The sequence below is a fragment of the Pelophylax lessonae genome (genome assembly GCF_965119305.1).
Source record: "Pelophylax lessonae genome assembly, chromosome: 4".
NCBI lineage: Eukaryota > Metazoa > Chordata > Amphibia > Anura > Ranidae > Pelophylax > Pelophylax lessonae.
This window is the reverse complement of record NC_138771.1, coordinates 184896243-184914577: the sequence shown is the minus strand read 5'-3', so window position 1 is coordinate 184914577 and position 18335 is coordinate 184896243. Positions and strand designations below refer to the sequence as shown.

The 18335-nt window shown below is 37.9% G+C and overlaps 1 protein-coding gene across 2 annotated transcripts in view; it reads right to left on the bottom strand.

Annotated features, from left to right (window-relative positions):
• Nucleotides 1–18335, bottom strand: part of CACNA2D1 (calcium voltage-gated channel auxiliary subunit alpha2delta 1) — a 960240-nt gene that overhangs the window by 274240 nt on the left and 667665 nt on the right. For both annotated transcript variants that reach the window (XM_082257081.1, XM_082257082.1), the window contains exon 8: nt 3821–3890. In XM_082257081.1, the coding sequence (XP_082113207.1) occupies nt 3821–3890 (70 nt within the window). The remainder of the gene's footprint in view (nt 1–3820; nt 3891–18335) is intronic.

Here is an 18335-nt window from a genome sequence, read left to right as displayed (position 1 = left end):
CTTGATACAAACAGAAAGGTCAACAGTCCTTCAAAAGGGGGTGTACATTGTGTGATAATAAATTATGTTTAACCATTTACCAAATGTGTTTGCTATATTTTTGACATATCTACTTCTGGTAGCTTTGATCGTCTCACCGGTATTGTGAGTATTAGTATTAAATGTAATATGAGACATTTTCACCAGAACATAATGAACTGCATTTTTAGTACTGAAGGCCTTTTGTACAAAAAACATCCACGACCTCCTGCTGTATTAAAGCTAAAGTGCCCAAGGTATTTCAGAAACACAATAGTGGAGAACATTGTGTAGTTACGTTCCCACTCAATGCCTGTACAACTATTCTGAATATCATAATGCATAGTGATTCAAAATAATTCCAAGGATAAAACTCAGTATGATGGAGAGGTTGTCACCTTATAAATCCTGATACAAACATACCAACTACTGCTGTAACAGTTAAGGGTACCTGACCCTGCTTTAAAAGAATGATAAAAAATTGTTTTGTTTTTTTTTTCCATCACGGGGAAACTGATAAATGCTAACATTCTGTATCTAAAAAAGTTTGATTTTTTTTTTCCCAAATCAGGTAAAGATAAAAGAAAATTATTAACAACATTATCAACAAAAATATTGCCCAGGTTGTAATCTCTATCTATGTCTGTGTTCAGTATTAGAAAGATGAGCTGAAAGCCACTGTCAAAAAAACCTGGGCTTCCATAAAACCTCAGCGGTGCCACAGGCTGATCGCCTCCATGTCATGCTGCATTGATGCAGTAATTCATGCAAAAGGAGCTCTGACCAAGTATTGAATGCATACTACGCTGTACATGGACATACTTTTCAGTAAGCCAACATTTCTGTATTAAAAATTATTATTTTTTTGTTCTTATGTAATATTCTAATTTTATAAAATACTGAATTATGGGTTTTCACTAGCTGTACGCCATAATCATCAAAATTAAAAGAAAGAAATGCTTGAAATATATCACTCTGTGTGTAACGCATCTATACAAAATATATGAGTTTAACTTTTTGAATTGACCTACTGAAATAAATAAACTTCTTGATGATATTCTAATTTTATGAGATGCACGTGTGTGTGTGTGTGTTTTCGTTTTATACTCTTTGTAATTCTTGTTATATTTGTATCCATTTTGATAGATTTATGTAAAAATAATAATAAAGCCCAAAATACAATATTAAATTCCACAATTCCTACTAGTATACATATAGACCTATTCATTCTCATTTTTACTTATTTTTTTGGGGTCATTTATTAATTAAGATGTGTTTACTTGAAAATAATAATATTTAGGCCTGCAATACAATATTCAACTCTTTATAGTTAAAACCTATAACTTTCATTTTGATTTTTCAGAGGAGATGTACTAAGTACTTTTGTAGCTTGAAGAATCAGGTCCATTGTGTATCTATAGATGATAATATCCCTTTTGCATCTCTACTTTACATAGATGCCACAGGCAAAGTCTGGTTATTAACCTGATTTTTTTTTTTTTTTTTCAGCCCAGAGACCAGATCTAATCTGCTGCTATAATAGGACCATGTCAAGTTATTCCACTGGCATTCATTTTAAGTATTTGTTAATTGTATTGATAGAGCTCTAGGAGCCAGCAGGAACTTTTAGGGAGATAGTAAACAAGTCCTTAAAATAAAATAAAAAAACTATAATGCTCCAAATTCATTTTGTTCTGATTTTTTTTTTTTACAAAAGTACAAATGGATGCATGGATTATTTCACTTTATCACACTTTTAGAAGCCCGAATATATTTCAGACACCATACAAGTGAAGCACTGTCTCTCTGAGTTTAAAAAATATTTATATAGTATATACCATTACCCTTTGAAAATCACAAACAATTAAACATCCATGATTTAATCATTACACATTACTGTATATTAAAAATAAATAAAATCACATCACATTCTGTGGATTATGGATCACATGCTAAAGAAATGTATCTTCTTAACCACTTGCTTTCTTGGCACTTTCACCGATCAGCCATAACATTATGACCATCCACCTAATATTGAGTATGACCCCCTTTTGCTAAACCTACCCTAAACCCATTGAGGCATGGACACCACAACAGACTGTGTGCTCCTGGACGGAATATGATGGGCCTTTATTTTTTTATATGATTTGTAATGATTATTTTACAGATGTTTAGTTGTTTGTGATTTTTAAAGGGTTAAGGGTATAATCAATATACACTGCTCAAAAAAATTAAAGTAACACTTTGAAAACACGTCAGATCTCAAAAGGGAAACATATCATGCTAGATATCTATACTGATATGAACTGGATAATGTGTTAGGAATGAAAGGATGTCTGTCACATTGTTTAATGGAATTGAAAACGATCAACCTACAGAGGGCTGAAATCAAAGACACCCAAAAATCAAAGTGAAAAATTGATGCAGCAGGCTAGTCAATTTTGCTGAAATTTCATTGCCCCCCCACATGCTAGTATGCATGCCTGGCAACATCAGGGCATGCTGCTAATGAGACGACGTATGGTGTCCTAAAGGTATTTCCTCCCAGATCTGGACCAGGGCATCACTAAGCTCCTGAGCAGGCTGAGGTGCAAACTGGTGGTGTTGGATTAACCAAAACATAATGTCCTGGAGGTGTTCTATTGGATTTAGGTCAGGCAAACATGGGGGCCATTCAATGGTATAAAATGCAAAACTAGTGAAAAACAGTCAGGAAAGATGAGTAGGGAAAAAAATGTCAGTGGCCTCCACCTGTAAAACCATTCCTGTTTTGGAGGTTATCTCATTGTTGCCCATCTAGTGCACCTGCTAATTTCATTAACACCAAAACAGCTGAAATTGATTAACAACCCCCTCTGCTACTTAACTGACCAGATCAATATCCCAGAAGTTTAATTGACTTGATGCAATAATCTGATTAAAAAGTGTTCCTTTAATTTTTTTGAGGAGTGTATATTGTTCTGCAGTTAAAGGGACAACCCTTCACATGTATTGTGTTTAATCTGTGAAGATATCTGTTTGTGGGTATCTTTCTGTGAGTAGCTGTTCTGTTGGAAAATGTTTGATTATTATTATTTTTTTTGGACACAATAGTTTCATCAGCACAAAGTTCACTTGGTTTGGTATATTATTTGTCCAAATATATTTTACTTTACATATTGTGCTCCTGCTAAGATATGCTGGTCCTCATTATTGGTGTACAGGATAATGTACTTTTTAGAGAATGAAATGTATCTTTTAAAGGACCCTTGTCATTGTTGCTTTTCACGGTTAATTATTCATTAACTATGATTCATTTTATGTTTTTATTCATAAATCAATAGTGCCTGCAAGTATATAATTAAAAATGGTATTAGAAAAAAAGAATACAATAAAAATCGAATAATAAATTCTATTTACTGAAAAATCAGACTAAAGCTTATATTCGGTTATTGCTCATTATTGTGCCCCTCTTAAGATAATGCTGTTTGATAGGATTACAATTTCTAATTAAATAATAGAACAAATGTTATGGATATTGCTTGTACTCCTCTTAAGCTGCACAGATAGCACAACAATTCTGGTAGAGCACTCCATCTCCCACGTTTCATTAGACTGTAATTTGTAAGTAACATTGTTTAATGTCTTTTTATAATGAAAAATAATGAAGCAGAGAAAGCAAATGAGCCCTGCTTTGTCATTGCCAGAGCTGCAACACAAAGTGAATATCTTTTTTTATTTATAGGATTAATCAAGTACATATCAGTGTATGCATCACATTAATTGAATAAATGACCAAATGCATAAATATAAACAAACTTACCATGGTCGTCTTCTAACATCATAAAGGTCAATTTTATTTGGCGTTCTGCTCTTATCTACCCATGGAGAAGCTAGACAAAACAAAAAAGTACTATTATTGTATTTTTTATGTATGATAATGACTATTGTGTTTACGATTGAATAAAGCATAGCAATACCCTTGGTTGTCTACCATAAAAATGATAGAAAACTTCAACATTACATTATTTTAGTGACAAGACTCTTATTTACATTTTTTATACTTCTAGTAATGAAATGGAAAGTATAAAGTATTGTCAGCATACATATATTTTCAATCATAATTGCTGAGTTTACCTTAGAGTCATTTTAATGGGACTTTTTTTTGTATTGGGTAAAGTTTTTTAGATTAGCCAATTGAGCTCCAGCACCCAACCTTTTCTTTGGTATGTGTTGTATGGCTCTCAGGCCACAGTAGCAAGTAGTCAGTTTTTCCACTTTATAGATGCTGATCAGTGCTTGACCTGCCATTGAACTAAAAGTGATTCTGTCTCTGTGTACTGTGAAGGGAAAGTCTGGGAACACTTCCCTTCAGTCTGTGTTGGGTTTCGTGGTAATGAGGAGCTTCAAGAATATAGTTCGCTGTAGCACAGGTGCACTATACAAATGGCCACTTTGGACTACAATATCTGCACGGTCGTCTTTACACTTTCTTTTTCACACGTTTCACACTCACTTTTGTTGTGCCTCTCACCTGCAGTATATCTGCAGCCTCAGATAATGTTCAGAATTTTTACCACACTCTCTAAACATCTCCTATAGTATGTTCACAATCTGTTTAGTTCAGCCCTTCAACAATTTCAGAAGTTGCACTTTCTTCCTATATCTAGTAAAATGATCACCACTGCCCTTAAATGAGAAAACACTCAATTTGCAATCACTCAGCCTCTCTTAACATTAACTGTGCAAGTACAAAATCAGCAAATTCCAGATTGCAGAGTTTTCAATAAATTCTTCTCTGTGAGAAGAAACAGTGAGTCAAAACCACTGTGTGTAAAGAAAAAATGCAGCCTGAGTGAGCACAAATGGCTGCTCCTACCTACCTGTCCCCCCCCCCCCCCCATCAATTGTCTGTGTATCCAAAATGCAGGATGAACCTGCATACAAAAATGCAAATCTATAGGTCATAAGAGCTATTGAACTGAAATAAACTGAAGGCCTTTATTGTCATTGTAAGAATAAAATGTTCAGTGAAAGTAGTAAAATCTACACCGGCCAATTTCTTGCTCAGTTTGTTCATATATGGCAGGGATACACTGTAAGGCCAATTTTTGGTAAAAGAGTAGTACTTGGGAAGAACAAATGAGATTAAATATTAGAAAATTAGGCTCTGAAACATTAAAGCTGAAGCTGAAACATTCCCTTGTTTAATTAGGTTTAAATATGGTGTTTGGAACAAGCTGGTCCAAATGAACTAATACCTTCAGTACTAGATGTGCCCGCTGTGTGCTCTGTATAGGCGATACAGTATGTAGCCTCAGCTACATGAAGTATATAGTGCTGTGCTCCTGTATCTCTCCCGCACTGCTCAGTCATTCACAGAGAATGTTGTATGCATGAATACAAAGCTTTCTCTGAATGGCTGAGTTGGAGATTTTAACCAGTTAAAGATTTGCCCCCTTAATGACCAGGCCATTTTTTGCGTTTTGGCACTGCGTTACTTTAACGGAAAATTGCGCAGTCATGCGCGCTGCACCAAAATAAAATTGATGTACTTTTTCCCCACAAATAGAGCTTTCTTTTGGTGGTATTTGATCAGCTCTGCGATTTTTATTTTTTTGCACTATAAACAAAAAAAGAGCGACAATTCTGAAAAAATAAAACAATATTTTTCTCATTCTGGTATATAACATTCCCAAAAAATTGTATTCTACTACATATTTTTTCTCAAAAAAATTGCGATAAGTGTATTTTGATTGGTTTGCACAAAAGTTATTGTGTCTATAAACTAGAGGAAATATTTACGTAATTTTTATTTATTTATTACTAGTAATGTTGGTGATCTGCGATTTTTAGCGGGACGGTGACATTGCGGTGGACAGATCGGACCCCTAACTGAAATTTTTGACACAATTGGGGGGACCAGTGACATTACTACATTAATCAGTGCTAAAAATATGCACTGTTACTGTAATAATGGGTTAACCTAGTTGGTGATCCAGGGGTTAAATGTAAGCCTAGGGGCGTGTTTAACTGTGGGGGGGTTAAGCTTTTGAAATGATCACAGAGACCTGTGATCCTACATAGAAGGATCACAGGCGCTCTGTGATCATTTCAGAGAGAAGAACGGTCAGCTGTGTTTACAATAGCTGACCGTCCTTCTCTCTCAGCGGGGAGCGATTGCAGGAGGCCGACGGCAATCATGGCCACCGACCCCTTGCATCGGCACTCCCGCAACCGACGTACCCCTATATCAGTTCGCGCAGGAAGGGCTGCCTGCCGCAGTATTTATGTGGCAGGCGGTCCTTAAGTGGTTAACACCATCCACCCACCTCTCCTCCTCAGCCAATCAGAGGAAGCTTTCTAAACACAGCATAGTGGGTGAAAATAATAGTTTGTCTGGTCCAGCTTGGTGCAAACAAACTAATATACATCACTTAGGAGATCAATTGTAATGAAAATTCTTAGTAAAAATTTGTATATACAGTTTTTAGCACAACATCAGGATATAAACAAAAAATCTTCATTGAGCAGATTTATTTTAGCAATAAACATAAATATATATATATATTTTTTTTTGTTTAATAATATTTTATTGCAATTTTCAAATTCAAATTCAAAGACAATACAATATATAATATATCAAATTGCACAAATTTTGCCAAAGCAACCATTAAATAACACCTTCCTTAAGCATTTAGCTCACAAATTATTATTTAATTCAAATTTGATTTAAACAGCAATGTATTTTGAGTATTTCAAGCATATGTATAATGTAGTAGTCTGAAATTGGGACCAGTTTGCCCATATCTTAGACTGTTTTTCGATTAGCCCCCTATTCCTGCATGTTAATTCTTCTATTAACCATAGATCATCAACCCTTATTAACTATTGGGAAAAAGTAGGTATAGATTGCTGTTCCTAAAAAAATGGGTTTAAAGATTTAGCAGCATTTTATAAATATGGAGTCATATACTCCCTATATTGACCTTTTGAATCCTTCCTACAATTAAATAAAAATGACAATGGTTCAGGTCTAGTTACTTCACCTTTTATCAAATACATCAACATAAAGATGTTAAAAAAGAGGGTATGGGAATCAGATTCTATACTATTTCTCTAAATGTTTACTTTTTTGGGTTATTTTGATGTGCTGTGTTTATGGCCTGCTCTTCCACTGACTAAGTCTGTAATATTTGCCTGTTTCCATGGAAACACTAGCAGTTCAGTTTGTGAACATGTTAAGTGTGGCAGGGCTTAATGTGGAACTAAGCTCTCCTATCTTTTTCAGCCAAGGAAGCTGCCATCTTGGCCTCAGTTATGACACCAGCCATTGGATGGTTGACAGTTTGCTGGAGAGCACAACTAATGTGACAGTTACATTCTGAAGTGGTAAATCGAGGGGTTTTCCTCCGCTTTAACTTTATAAGCCACCTCTAACCATCAAGTGACACCGATGCTTTCTAAATCCTAACCCCCTTACAGCAGCCATATGAAAGGTTACTGATTGTATAGGTCTTCTGGGAGGATGTTTAATTCTTGCAATTTTCTGTAGGTAGAAGTTCAATAATCTGATCAGGACATATATCTGAGTTATTCCCCCATCAATTACTACATCAAGCACGGGAAAAAGATCTATGTTATATGTATAGCTTTGTATTGCATATAAACAAATGAGTTGAATGTGACTTTTTCTATTTTTCTATTAGCCACTGACCTTCAGTTTTGTCTGCTTAATTATAGGCAGCAGGAATTCATCTACTCTTGTAGATTATTAAAGTGGGAATTTATGGCTGGTATTACATATTTAACTTTGGTTTAAAGGATAAATACAGTGTTATCTTCATAGCATTAATAGGACAGTTAGGCTATGAATTATGTTGTACAATGGTGACACGTATACTGCAAACAGCATTGAGGACAGGCTTGAACCCTAAGTTCTAACATACTTTAGGGGTACTGATGTGTAGGAAAAGGAAACCAGGGATACTCTCTGTGATCTTCTAGTCAGGAAGGATCTGAACCACTGATGGATAATGTCATTAATACTGTATTAGTAACATATGGTAAATGTCACTGACAAGTTTCTGGAAGAAGACTGGTGCATTATATAGGCCAAATGGCATGACCAGGTACTTGTAATGTCCCTTACATGCTCACATGCGTTGAATGTCTTTCATTCATCACCTCCTCCTAACATGTGTCAGATTGTAGGCCCCCACAAATCCATCCTGGTAAATACCATTGCCCCGTGGATGCAGCTGAAGTATTCTGTAATAAGGGGCAGTAGATATTTCTAGGTAATTGTGATCTTATTCTGACCACATGAAGTTTTTCATATTTGTAAAACAAAAAAAATGCCCCTGCAGGGAAGAGGATGGGTGGATAAAAATCTTTTAAAGATTTTCCTGGATGAAGGGTTTCATAGCCCGGGTCTCTGTTTCTGACAAAATGTAGACTCATCCTCTAGGAGGGCAGTCATATGAGCAGTGAAGTGGAAGTCCTCTAGTGGCTTTTCTGAAAGCACATCACTGAAATCTGCCCAACAAGGTAGGAAAGTAGAAGTAGATAGGTAGAAGGTAGATAGATAGTTATCCAGAATTTTAGTTTTGGCTCAGGCAGTTCTGAAAACATATCTTGAACCTGGATGTGTTTTGACCTGTGGTCCAACCGACATTGGACCGAGTTGAATCATCTGCAGGTAGACTCAACTATATATGATTTCTATATATATGATTTCTCAGCACTATGTTGCCTTGTCCTACTCCAGGAAGGTCTACAACATGACAGAAACCAACATTCCTAGATGCTTTTTTTATCCTAGGGGCTTTATATCCTGGTTACCCTAAAAGCGATACATCTTTTTTGGATTTATGGACACATTCAGAAATTTTTCCTGGGACTTTCTCTGGATCCTTTTACATATTGTACTAATTGTTTTGGATTGTATATTCTACACTGGTAGAATGGTTTTCTTGCTGACCCACTAGTTTGGGAGGTTTCATAATTGATACTCCACAGGACTGAGTTTTCTATATATGTTTTATTATAGATATGCATAATGTTTGTGTGCCCCGGGACCCAAATCAGTTTAGCAACATCACGCAGGTGCTCTCAATTTGCTAAATCACTGACAACTTATAGCTTCATGTGTTTGAACTATGCTAATATAGTTGCACTCTATAAACATATATTACACCATTTTCTCTTCTTTACTACCAATTATATCACGTGAGCATGGGTTGTTTCCGTCTTGATGTTGATGAGTGCCGCTTTGAGTTTTAAAGTTACACTCTGGAGAGGGGCATACAGCCTATGGATTTTCTGCTTAATTTTTCTGCTGCCTGCCCTTCCCTCCTGTCATTGGAGAAAGACCTAAAGGAAAAGGCTCATGAGGACAAAGGGATTGAAATGAATCTCCCATCATATGTTGAGGCCCCACAATTCCAACTGGGTCCCCCTTCCCAACTTCCATTACTTTTATCCAGTTTGCAATGCTTCCCCTATGTATGTTTACATATGTACAAATAAAATAAAAATTTGAATAAAAATATTTAAAAAACAATTGTGAACATGTAATTATTAAAATGTGTACAAAAAAATTGCAAGTCAGGAACCTTACACTAACTATGGGAGGAGTTGCAGTGAATGTTTTCTTAAGATTTCACATAAAAACATTTATGATAGACTTTCTATAGAAGTTCTTTATCAGGTTATATTTGTTTACACATTAGTTCCTCCTGCTGCTGTACCACAAGTACTGCTGCTTTTCTCTTATCTTACACAGTGTTATGTCAGTTATGCCAAACATTTCATCTTATGCAACAGACTTCAAGTGGTCAGACTCATCTGCATAAACAAAAAAAAAAACTCCAGTTTATGACAGTGGATGCCAGCCTTCAGAATTCCTCAGTTATATGTTTTAGAGTTAGGCCTCTTTCACACGGGCGGTCCGATCAGATCCGCCTGTCAGTTTTTTAGGCGGATCTGATCGGATGCCCCATTCAGCCCTATGGAGCAGCGGATGTCAGCGGTGACATGTCTGCTGACACCCGCTGCCATCCGCATCCGATCCTGTCCGTGAAATCCGGACAGATGGAAACCCTATTTTCCATCCGTCCTGGGGATCGGATGGGATCGGATGAGAGCAGCGGGGGCTGTGACACCTCCCTCTCCGCACTGCAAGCGGAGATGGAACTGTCATCCGCCAGCTCAGCGGGGATCGCGGATTGATCCCCGCTGAGCAGCACGGATCCGCCTACGGAGGCAGACCATGTGAAAGAGCCCTAAAAGGGAAATTTAGGGTAATAAAGAAGACGCAAATTAGTAAAACACAATTCTCTACATGACTATAGTGGAATTTGAAGAAATTAATGAGGAGGTGGGGATGGTGGAGGAGAAGAAGAAGGAGGAGATGGAGGTGAAGGTGGTGGAAGAGCAGAAAGAAGAGGTGGGGTAGAGTAATAGGGCACAACAGCCATGCTTGACACCTAATTCCATCATATGCAGCACCTCTACCCTTCTTTTTACATACACCTTTCAGACTTTTTTTTGTTTTTCAAATTGGGCAGTCCTGATTTGAAGAGGGGTGGGCAGCTTTTTGGTCATAGAATTGTTATCCTTTAACTTTTTTTCTGCTGCTTGTCTTTTCCGCAGATATACATTTCTTCCCCCTGCATTGTGAAAGGACAGGCAGCCTATGACAATGTTTTACCCCTGTAGCTATGCCTCCAATGCTCTGGTTATACGGTTATAAATAAATATTAATAAAATGCCTACCCATTTGGTCTTTCTTACCATCAGCACCACAACCTACCTCTGGCTCATTACCCTCCACTACCTCCTGTGGCATCATTGCATTCCACATGCTGATGAAGGGCAGGGATGGCCTTATGGGCAAAATAATGGTGACTGGGGGATGACCTTCTACAAAAAGAATGGCAGTATTTGCCAATGTAGTGCAGGTTAAACCATAACCTTGTGCAAAAAGTTGAATCCATGGGCTATAATGGGAGCTGTTGAATAGCAAGCAGTTTTGTCCAACTGGCATTAAGATGTTGGGCATAGAATTGGTTTGGGGATATTTCTTTCCCCTGTTCAAGCAGTAAAAGTGATAATAAGGCCCACATTGCAGGACTCTGTGGACCAGCCATGTGGATAACAGTAGCTTATAATTTCACCAACTTCTTCTAGGCAGTTTGTAGGGATATTGCAAAATTAGGAAAATTGGAGGAGAAAAAGGGCACAATAACAGTACTTAAAGACAGCTGGCTTCTCTGCACCTGGGAGGAATAACAAAAGAAAGACAATGTAAGCCACTTCACTACATCCTGCGTGATGAGCCAGTGGCAGGGTGAAAAAAAAACAGCTCTCCAGAGCCTCACCATAAAACACCACATACATCCAAAAGGCATATTCCAAGCATGTAGCTGTCGGGATTATTGTTTTTCATGCAGGAGGACCTTGTGTTCATTAACAAGTATTTTGAAAATTCCCATTTTTTTTGTCAATAGCCTGCCTATTAGCCTTGAAGAGGGCAAGAATTTAGTGTCAAGATTCACCCTCTGCCTTCTTTAATGTCAGTATAGTTGACTGCTAAGTTTAGGTTTGGTGGATTTCAAGCAAGGCTTGGCCAACCCCATGCAAATCAAAACCTGGGCAGCATTGCTCAGCCTAGTAGAGGGGGTATATAGATAAGGTAGTTGTCAGCCCACTAATTTTGATGAGCCATTTGTGTGAGGTGAGCTATGGCCTGATATGACCACTTAAGGCGGCCAGGGTACTTCATGATGACATTTCTTCAGATTGTATATATGTGCCAGTCAAGGTACATGTGTAATTTGTCTGAAGTGAACTGTGAACAACAGAATAGTGCTATAGTTACACATAACCCTGCCTATCTAAAGATAATGAGGGGTCAGCCCCTCTGTCTAGGTCTGGAGAGCTGTCTCCTGTCTCCCAGCCATACAAGCTGCAACACAGCATTTAGCTTGGGACTTTGCATATACTTTGGAGCACTTGAATGGGCTACTCATTTCAAAGAGTTGGAGGATGAGATAAGTAAGGTTAAAATGTACAGCTGTCACATCAGGCCAGATATGTGGCAGCACCACCAGCTCCAGTGGTGTTCCTTCATCCTAAACCACAAGTATACCCTACCACTGACTGCATGGTCCAGCATCACAGACATCTTGCATTCAACTTCTGGTAGAGAGTAGGGATGGCTTAATGGGCAAAATAATCTTGGCTTGGTATCTGCCACTATAGTGCAGAAGAGGCCAAAAACCTACAGAAGGGGCAAATTCCACATGATAGCGTTTAAATGCTGGGCTTGGGAGGATTTGGGGACATTTTTTCCACTCAAGCAGCTGTGGAAGAGATACCTACCTTGAAAATAATGCTATAGCTGACAGCGCTGATCAGTGTATTCTGACAGTGGGGAAGTCTTCCTGCAGTCGGAGAACAATAGCTTAGTGGGGAGGGAATAGAGCCATTTTTTTGTTCAACCTGCTGGTAAAATTATCCCTGCTGTATGGGGGTGCCCCATAACCGCATTCAATGCACATTGTTACTGTGTGCTAGTGCAAGGTTTAACCGCTTGCTGTCTGCCCACAGTAATATTACTGTGGCAGTGCAGCTCCCCTGGGTCCAGTCATGTAGTACTACGTGACTGGAGGAAAAGGGGTTTTGGCGGTGCACGCACCGCGATTGCCGTTTTCCTCCCACGATCGTCCGGTAAATGGAGAGAAGATCCACCTGCTTATGTAAGCAAAGCAGGTGGATCTTCTCACTTACAGGCAGGGACAGATCAGCAGTTTCAGCTAAGCTCAGTTAGGGGTCCGCCGCAATGTCGCAGTCAAGCAAAAAATTGCAGATCGCCGTCATTACTAGTAAAAAAAAAAACAATAAAAATGACAGAGATCTTTCCCGTAGTTAGTAGACGCAATAACTTTTGCGCAAACCAATCAAAATACGCTTATTGGGATTTTTTTTACCAAAAATATGTAGCAGAAATCAAATTGGCCTAAAATGTTAAAAAAATTAGATTTTTACATTTTTTTGGAGAATGTCATATAGCAGAATGTAAAAAAGATTGTTTTTTTTTTTTCATAATTGTCGCTCTTTTTTTATTTATAGTGCAAAAAATAAAAAATGCACAGGTGATCAAATACCGCCAAAAGAAAGCTCTATTTATGGGAAAAAAGGACATCAAAATTGTTTTAATACAGCGTCGCACGACCGTGCAATTGTCCGTTAAAGTAACACAGTGCCGAATTGCAAAATAGGGCCTGGTCAGAAACGGGGCAAATCCTTCCGCGGCTAAAGTGGTTAAGGGGTTAAAGTCGGAGGAGATACAATGCCTCCTGACCACCTATGAAATGGCTTCAATTGCTAAGGATCTACTAAAAATATTGGCACAAACTGAGCCTTTTTTTGGGCTTTGGAATCTACATTTGGATCCGATTCCCTCATAACGTCACTGCCCTAGAACTACTTACTAGCAGAAGTAGGCATAAAAGCTTTGGCGCAAGAAGACTTGGGATCAGGAAGAGGTTCCAACCCATAAACTCACAGCTGCACCACCAGTGATATAAGTATATAGAACATTATAGAGAAGACCCTATCCATTAAGTAATATAGAATAACTGTACTGTACCACAGCAAAATTAATTAATTAACATTTGTATTATTTATATTATTTTATAATGGTGATTTAAAGATTAAAGGTTAAATGTACAGGAGTTAGGGAGGCGTGGAGGATATTAGCAGCAAATTCTGTACAGACACTTGCTTTACCATGACAAATTGGTCTCTCAGCTGTTAATTACTAGAGGGAAAAAATAATGTGCTGCCTGCAGAATTGATTAATAGGTATTATAACTAATACAACTCACATTAAATGATTTTTGGTAATATTAATAGTTTAAATTACTGGACTGCACCCATTTTACCCTAAAGCCAAAAGCACATTTTGTTTCACTAATTGTAATTGCTCAGGACACAAGATCCTAATAGTGTAGATATATGCGTCAGTTAGCAGGAGATGAAGTACCTGAATTAATACTAATATAATACTGAATTCATTCATAACACTGTATCCCAATAAATATTTGTTTATTTGTTTGTATTAACAAGCCTATTTTCCAAGTGTAACACTGTAAAATAGACTACAGGGAATAAACCCCCTGCTAGAAAAAATAGTAAGTAGTTCTGATATTCTTCATTTTCATTGAAGCACCCTGCTCATTATTAACCTACTTAATTACTAGTAGTAAGCATAAATTACTACTTTTAGGACATATGTCAGATTTTCTAAAGCTTATCAGATCTGAAGATTATTTCGGTAAACCTTATTCCAATAGGATATACAGTACTGTATGCCTGACTTTTAATCATACAGATGCAAAATGACACCTTGCAGGGTTCGGTGAGGCTAATTAAGCCTAAATACCAAATAACATAGAATCAGGCAGCATATATAACTTTTTAAATATGATAATTTAACCACTTCTGGACCGAGCTAATCTGTATTTTAGCTAGGAAATTACTTAGAACCCCCAAACATTATATATATATATATATATATATATATATATATATATATATATATATATATATATATATATATTGTTAGCAAAGACTCTGGAGAATAAAATTTCAGTCCTTGCAATATTTTTTGTCACGCGGTGGTTGCTTTGGTGGACTTTCAAACGCCAGTTTTTTTTGTAAAAAATAGATTTCACTGCATTTAAAAAAAAAAAAAAACAGTAAAGTTAGCCCATTTTTTTGTATATTGTGAAAGATAATGTCACGCCGAGTAAATAGATACCTAACATGTTGCGTTTTAAAATTGCGCACACCCGCGGAATGGCGACAAACTTCAGTCAATAGAAATCTCCATAGGCGACAATTTAATTTTTTTTTAATGGTTACCAGTTTAGAGTTACAGAGTAGCTCTTTTTTTAGAATTATTGCTCTCGCTCTGTCGATCGCGGCAATACCTCTCATTTGTGGTTTGAACAGCGCTTTCATTTGTGGGCGCGACGTCCGTATGCGTTTTCTTTCGTGAGCAAGTTCACGGTGACGGGGGTGCTTTGAATTTAATTTTTTTTCTCCTATATAATTTATTTAATTTTTTAATTTTAGCAAAGTTTAAAAAAAAATCTGATCACTTTTATTGCTGTCACAAGCAATGTAAACATCCCTTGTGACAGTATTAGGCATAGAGCTGCGTTGGTTTGCAGGAAGTGATTAAATACAGCCCTGATGCATTAAGAAACAGTACTGTGTAATGCATGCTAAAATGTAATTGTAATTCTAAACCTTACTATTAGATAATAAGCCTTATAGATATAAAAGGCAGCGCCAATGGTTCAAATAACAATTAAGTGAATGATATTCAGTGATATATATTCAATCATAAATAATCAATAAATACAACATGAATAATCCAGTGAATCTAAGTGTAAAAAGTGATATAATTTTGAAAGCATTCTTGCTTTACAGAATTTCTTCACACCTGCCTAAAACGTTTGCACAGTACTGTATGTTTCTCAGGTTCTTTAGGATGCTTAACCACTTAAGCCCCGGAAGATTTTACCCCTTTCCTGACCAGGCCCTATTTGCGATTCGGCACTGCGTGAATTTCACTGACAATTGCGTGGTCGTGCGACGCTGTACCCAAATGAAATTGACATCCTTTTTTCCCACAAACAGAGCTTTCTTTTGGTGGTATTTGATCACACCTGTGCGATTTTTACTTTTTGCGCTATAAACAAAAAAAACAGCGTCAATTTTGAAAAAATAACAATATTTTTCAAATTTTTTATCAGAAATTCCCCCCAAAAAAATGTAAAAATCAAAATGTTTTAGCATTTTTGGCCAATTTGTTTTCTGCTACATATGTTTGGTTAAAAAAAATCGCAATAAGCGTATTTTGCGCAAAAGTTATTGCGTTTACTAACTAAGGGAAAGATTTCTGTCATTTTTGGTGTTTTTTTTTTTAATGAGCAATGGCGGCGATCTGCAATTTTTTTTGCTGGACTGCGACATTGCGGCAGACAGATCGAACCCCTGACTGACATTTTTTTACACTTTTGGGGGTACCAGTGACATTACTACAGTAATCAGTGCTATACATATGCACTGTTACTATAAAAATGACACTGGCAGGGTAGGGGTTAACTTTTGGAGATGCAGGGGTTAAATGTGTCCCTAGGGGCATGTTTTTAACTGTAAAGGGGCGTGGCTTTTCATGTAACCACAGAGATATACGATCCTACATAGCAGGACCGTATGATCTCTGCAGTTACCCAAGAGAGAATGACAGGCGGCTTTGTTTACATTAGCCGCCTGCCTTTCTCCCTCTGCACCGGACGGTCGCGAGTGACCGGCGGACATCGGGTCCACCGGTCACACGCGTGGACTTGTTAGGGATTGAGCGGGGGCGGGAGCGCGCCTCCGGCGGCGCGCGCTCGCCCCCTAGAGGCTCACAGGCTAGTGACGTAGTCCTACGTCACTTTGCCTGTACGGGGCTGACCGCCGCAGTAAATAGTCGTGCGGAGGTCGGCAAGTGGATCTATTAATAGGAAAAACATCAGGATTTAAATTTCTCAGATCTGTCTACAATAAGCAAATATCTGGTTGGTAGATATTATGGCACTTTGCACATTATCATTATTTGTAACACCTTTCTAAATAGTCTTGATGTTGTAATTACAGTATAAGACTTTCATTGCTAAATATAGCACAATATTTCTCTATACAACATTTTTGTCACAGCTGTGTGTGGAAGGCACTTAATATGCCATATGTTATTCTCTTGACTGTGAACAGTATATCTATTTTAAAATTTAAATATGACATTGTCTCAGATTCTATTAGGCTACTGTAAAAATAGAAACAATATTTCTGCAAATGGCAAAAAATTAGAAATAAATGACTTCATTAAGAACACTGCACTGCCAGACACGGAAAAAGAAAAAAAAAAAAAGTATCACTCCTCGAAGGCAGTCCACCGAATGTCTCCTCCGCCGTCTGACAGTTCTTAAATAGGTAAGGGGTGGAGCCAACTGGTGACATCCCCTGGTGGCCTCACCACCTCATGACGTCCCCAACCAGGTATGCACCAGTCAATGATGTCAGAACTGTCAGACAGCTGAGGAGACATTCGGCAGTCTGCCTTAGATGAGTGCAGAGCATTTTTTCTTTTTTCAGGTCTGGCGGTGTGGAGGGCATCATGATTGATGATGGATCTACATCGGGGAACATTGTTTGTTTAATTTTTTTAATAAAGGACTTGTAAAAAACCCTTGCAGTCTTTTTATTTATTTTTAACAGATTTTTGGTGAATGAGTAGGGGTACGATGTACCCCATACTCATTCATATATGGGGGGATCTGGGGTCCCCTTGGTAAAGGGGGCTTCCAGATTCCAATAAGCCCCTTGCCCACAGATCCCCACAGCCACTGCCTAGGGTTGTCTGGAAGAGACAATACAAAAGAAAACCTGGCATTAGAACCAACTAGCAAAGAGATAAACCCAGGGAGTTGACTGATGAAGATGATAATGCTAAGTAAAAAATGGGTTAAAACATAATAGTAAAACACTCACATGTGGGAAAAGCCATGGGTCTCAAGTCAAGGGTGCAGCTGTCCCATAAAACAGTCCCAATGTAAGAAGCCCCAAAACAACAGAGATGGGGTGATTAGAGCTCACCAAAACAAAAAGACCACAAGGCTGAAGAATTAAAAATTAATGTCACAATTTATTAAAATGTCACTACAAAAGGCTCCTATATAGTGATGGTAAAGAACATCCACAAAACTCCATTTTAATAAATCGTGACATTCATTTTTAATTCTTGGGTGCCAATCACCCCATCTCTGATGTTTTTGTCTGGAAGAGGCCTTTGTCCCCATCAACATGGGGACATGTTGCTCGGGGAAGGGGGACACCCCCCCCCCATGTTGAGGGCATGTGGCCTTGTATGGTTCAAGAGGGGGATGCCCCCCCTTTTCTGGTCTGCCAGGCTGCGTGCTTGGATAAGGGCCTGGCATGAATTTTGGCAGGGACCCCACGCTGTTTTTTTTTTTAATTTTGCCATTAGGCTCCCCTTAAAGAGGGCCTGGTATGGACTGGGGGGACCCCATGCTGTTTTTTTCAAATTTTTTTTAAATAGCCAAGTGCCAACAATCACAACCGCAAGTCATTTTAAATGTAATTTGACCCGTTTTTTATTTTTCTTTAGAAACGTCATTTTTGCTGCAGCAGGTTCTATACATGCTGTAGAGGCTCCACTTTTTAGGCAGATTAAGGGGACCCCCCAGGCACTATAT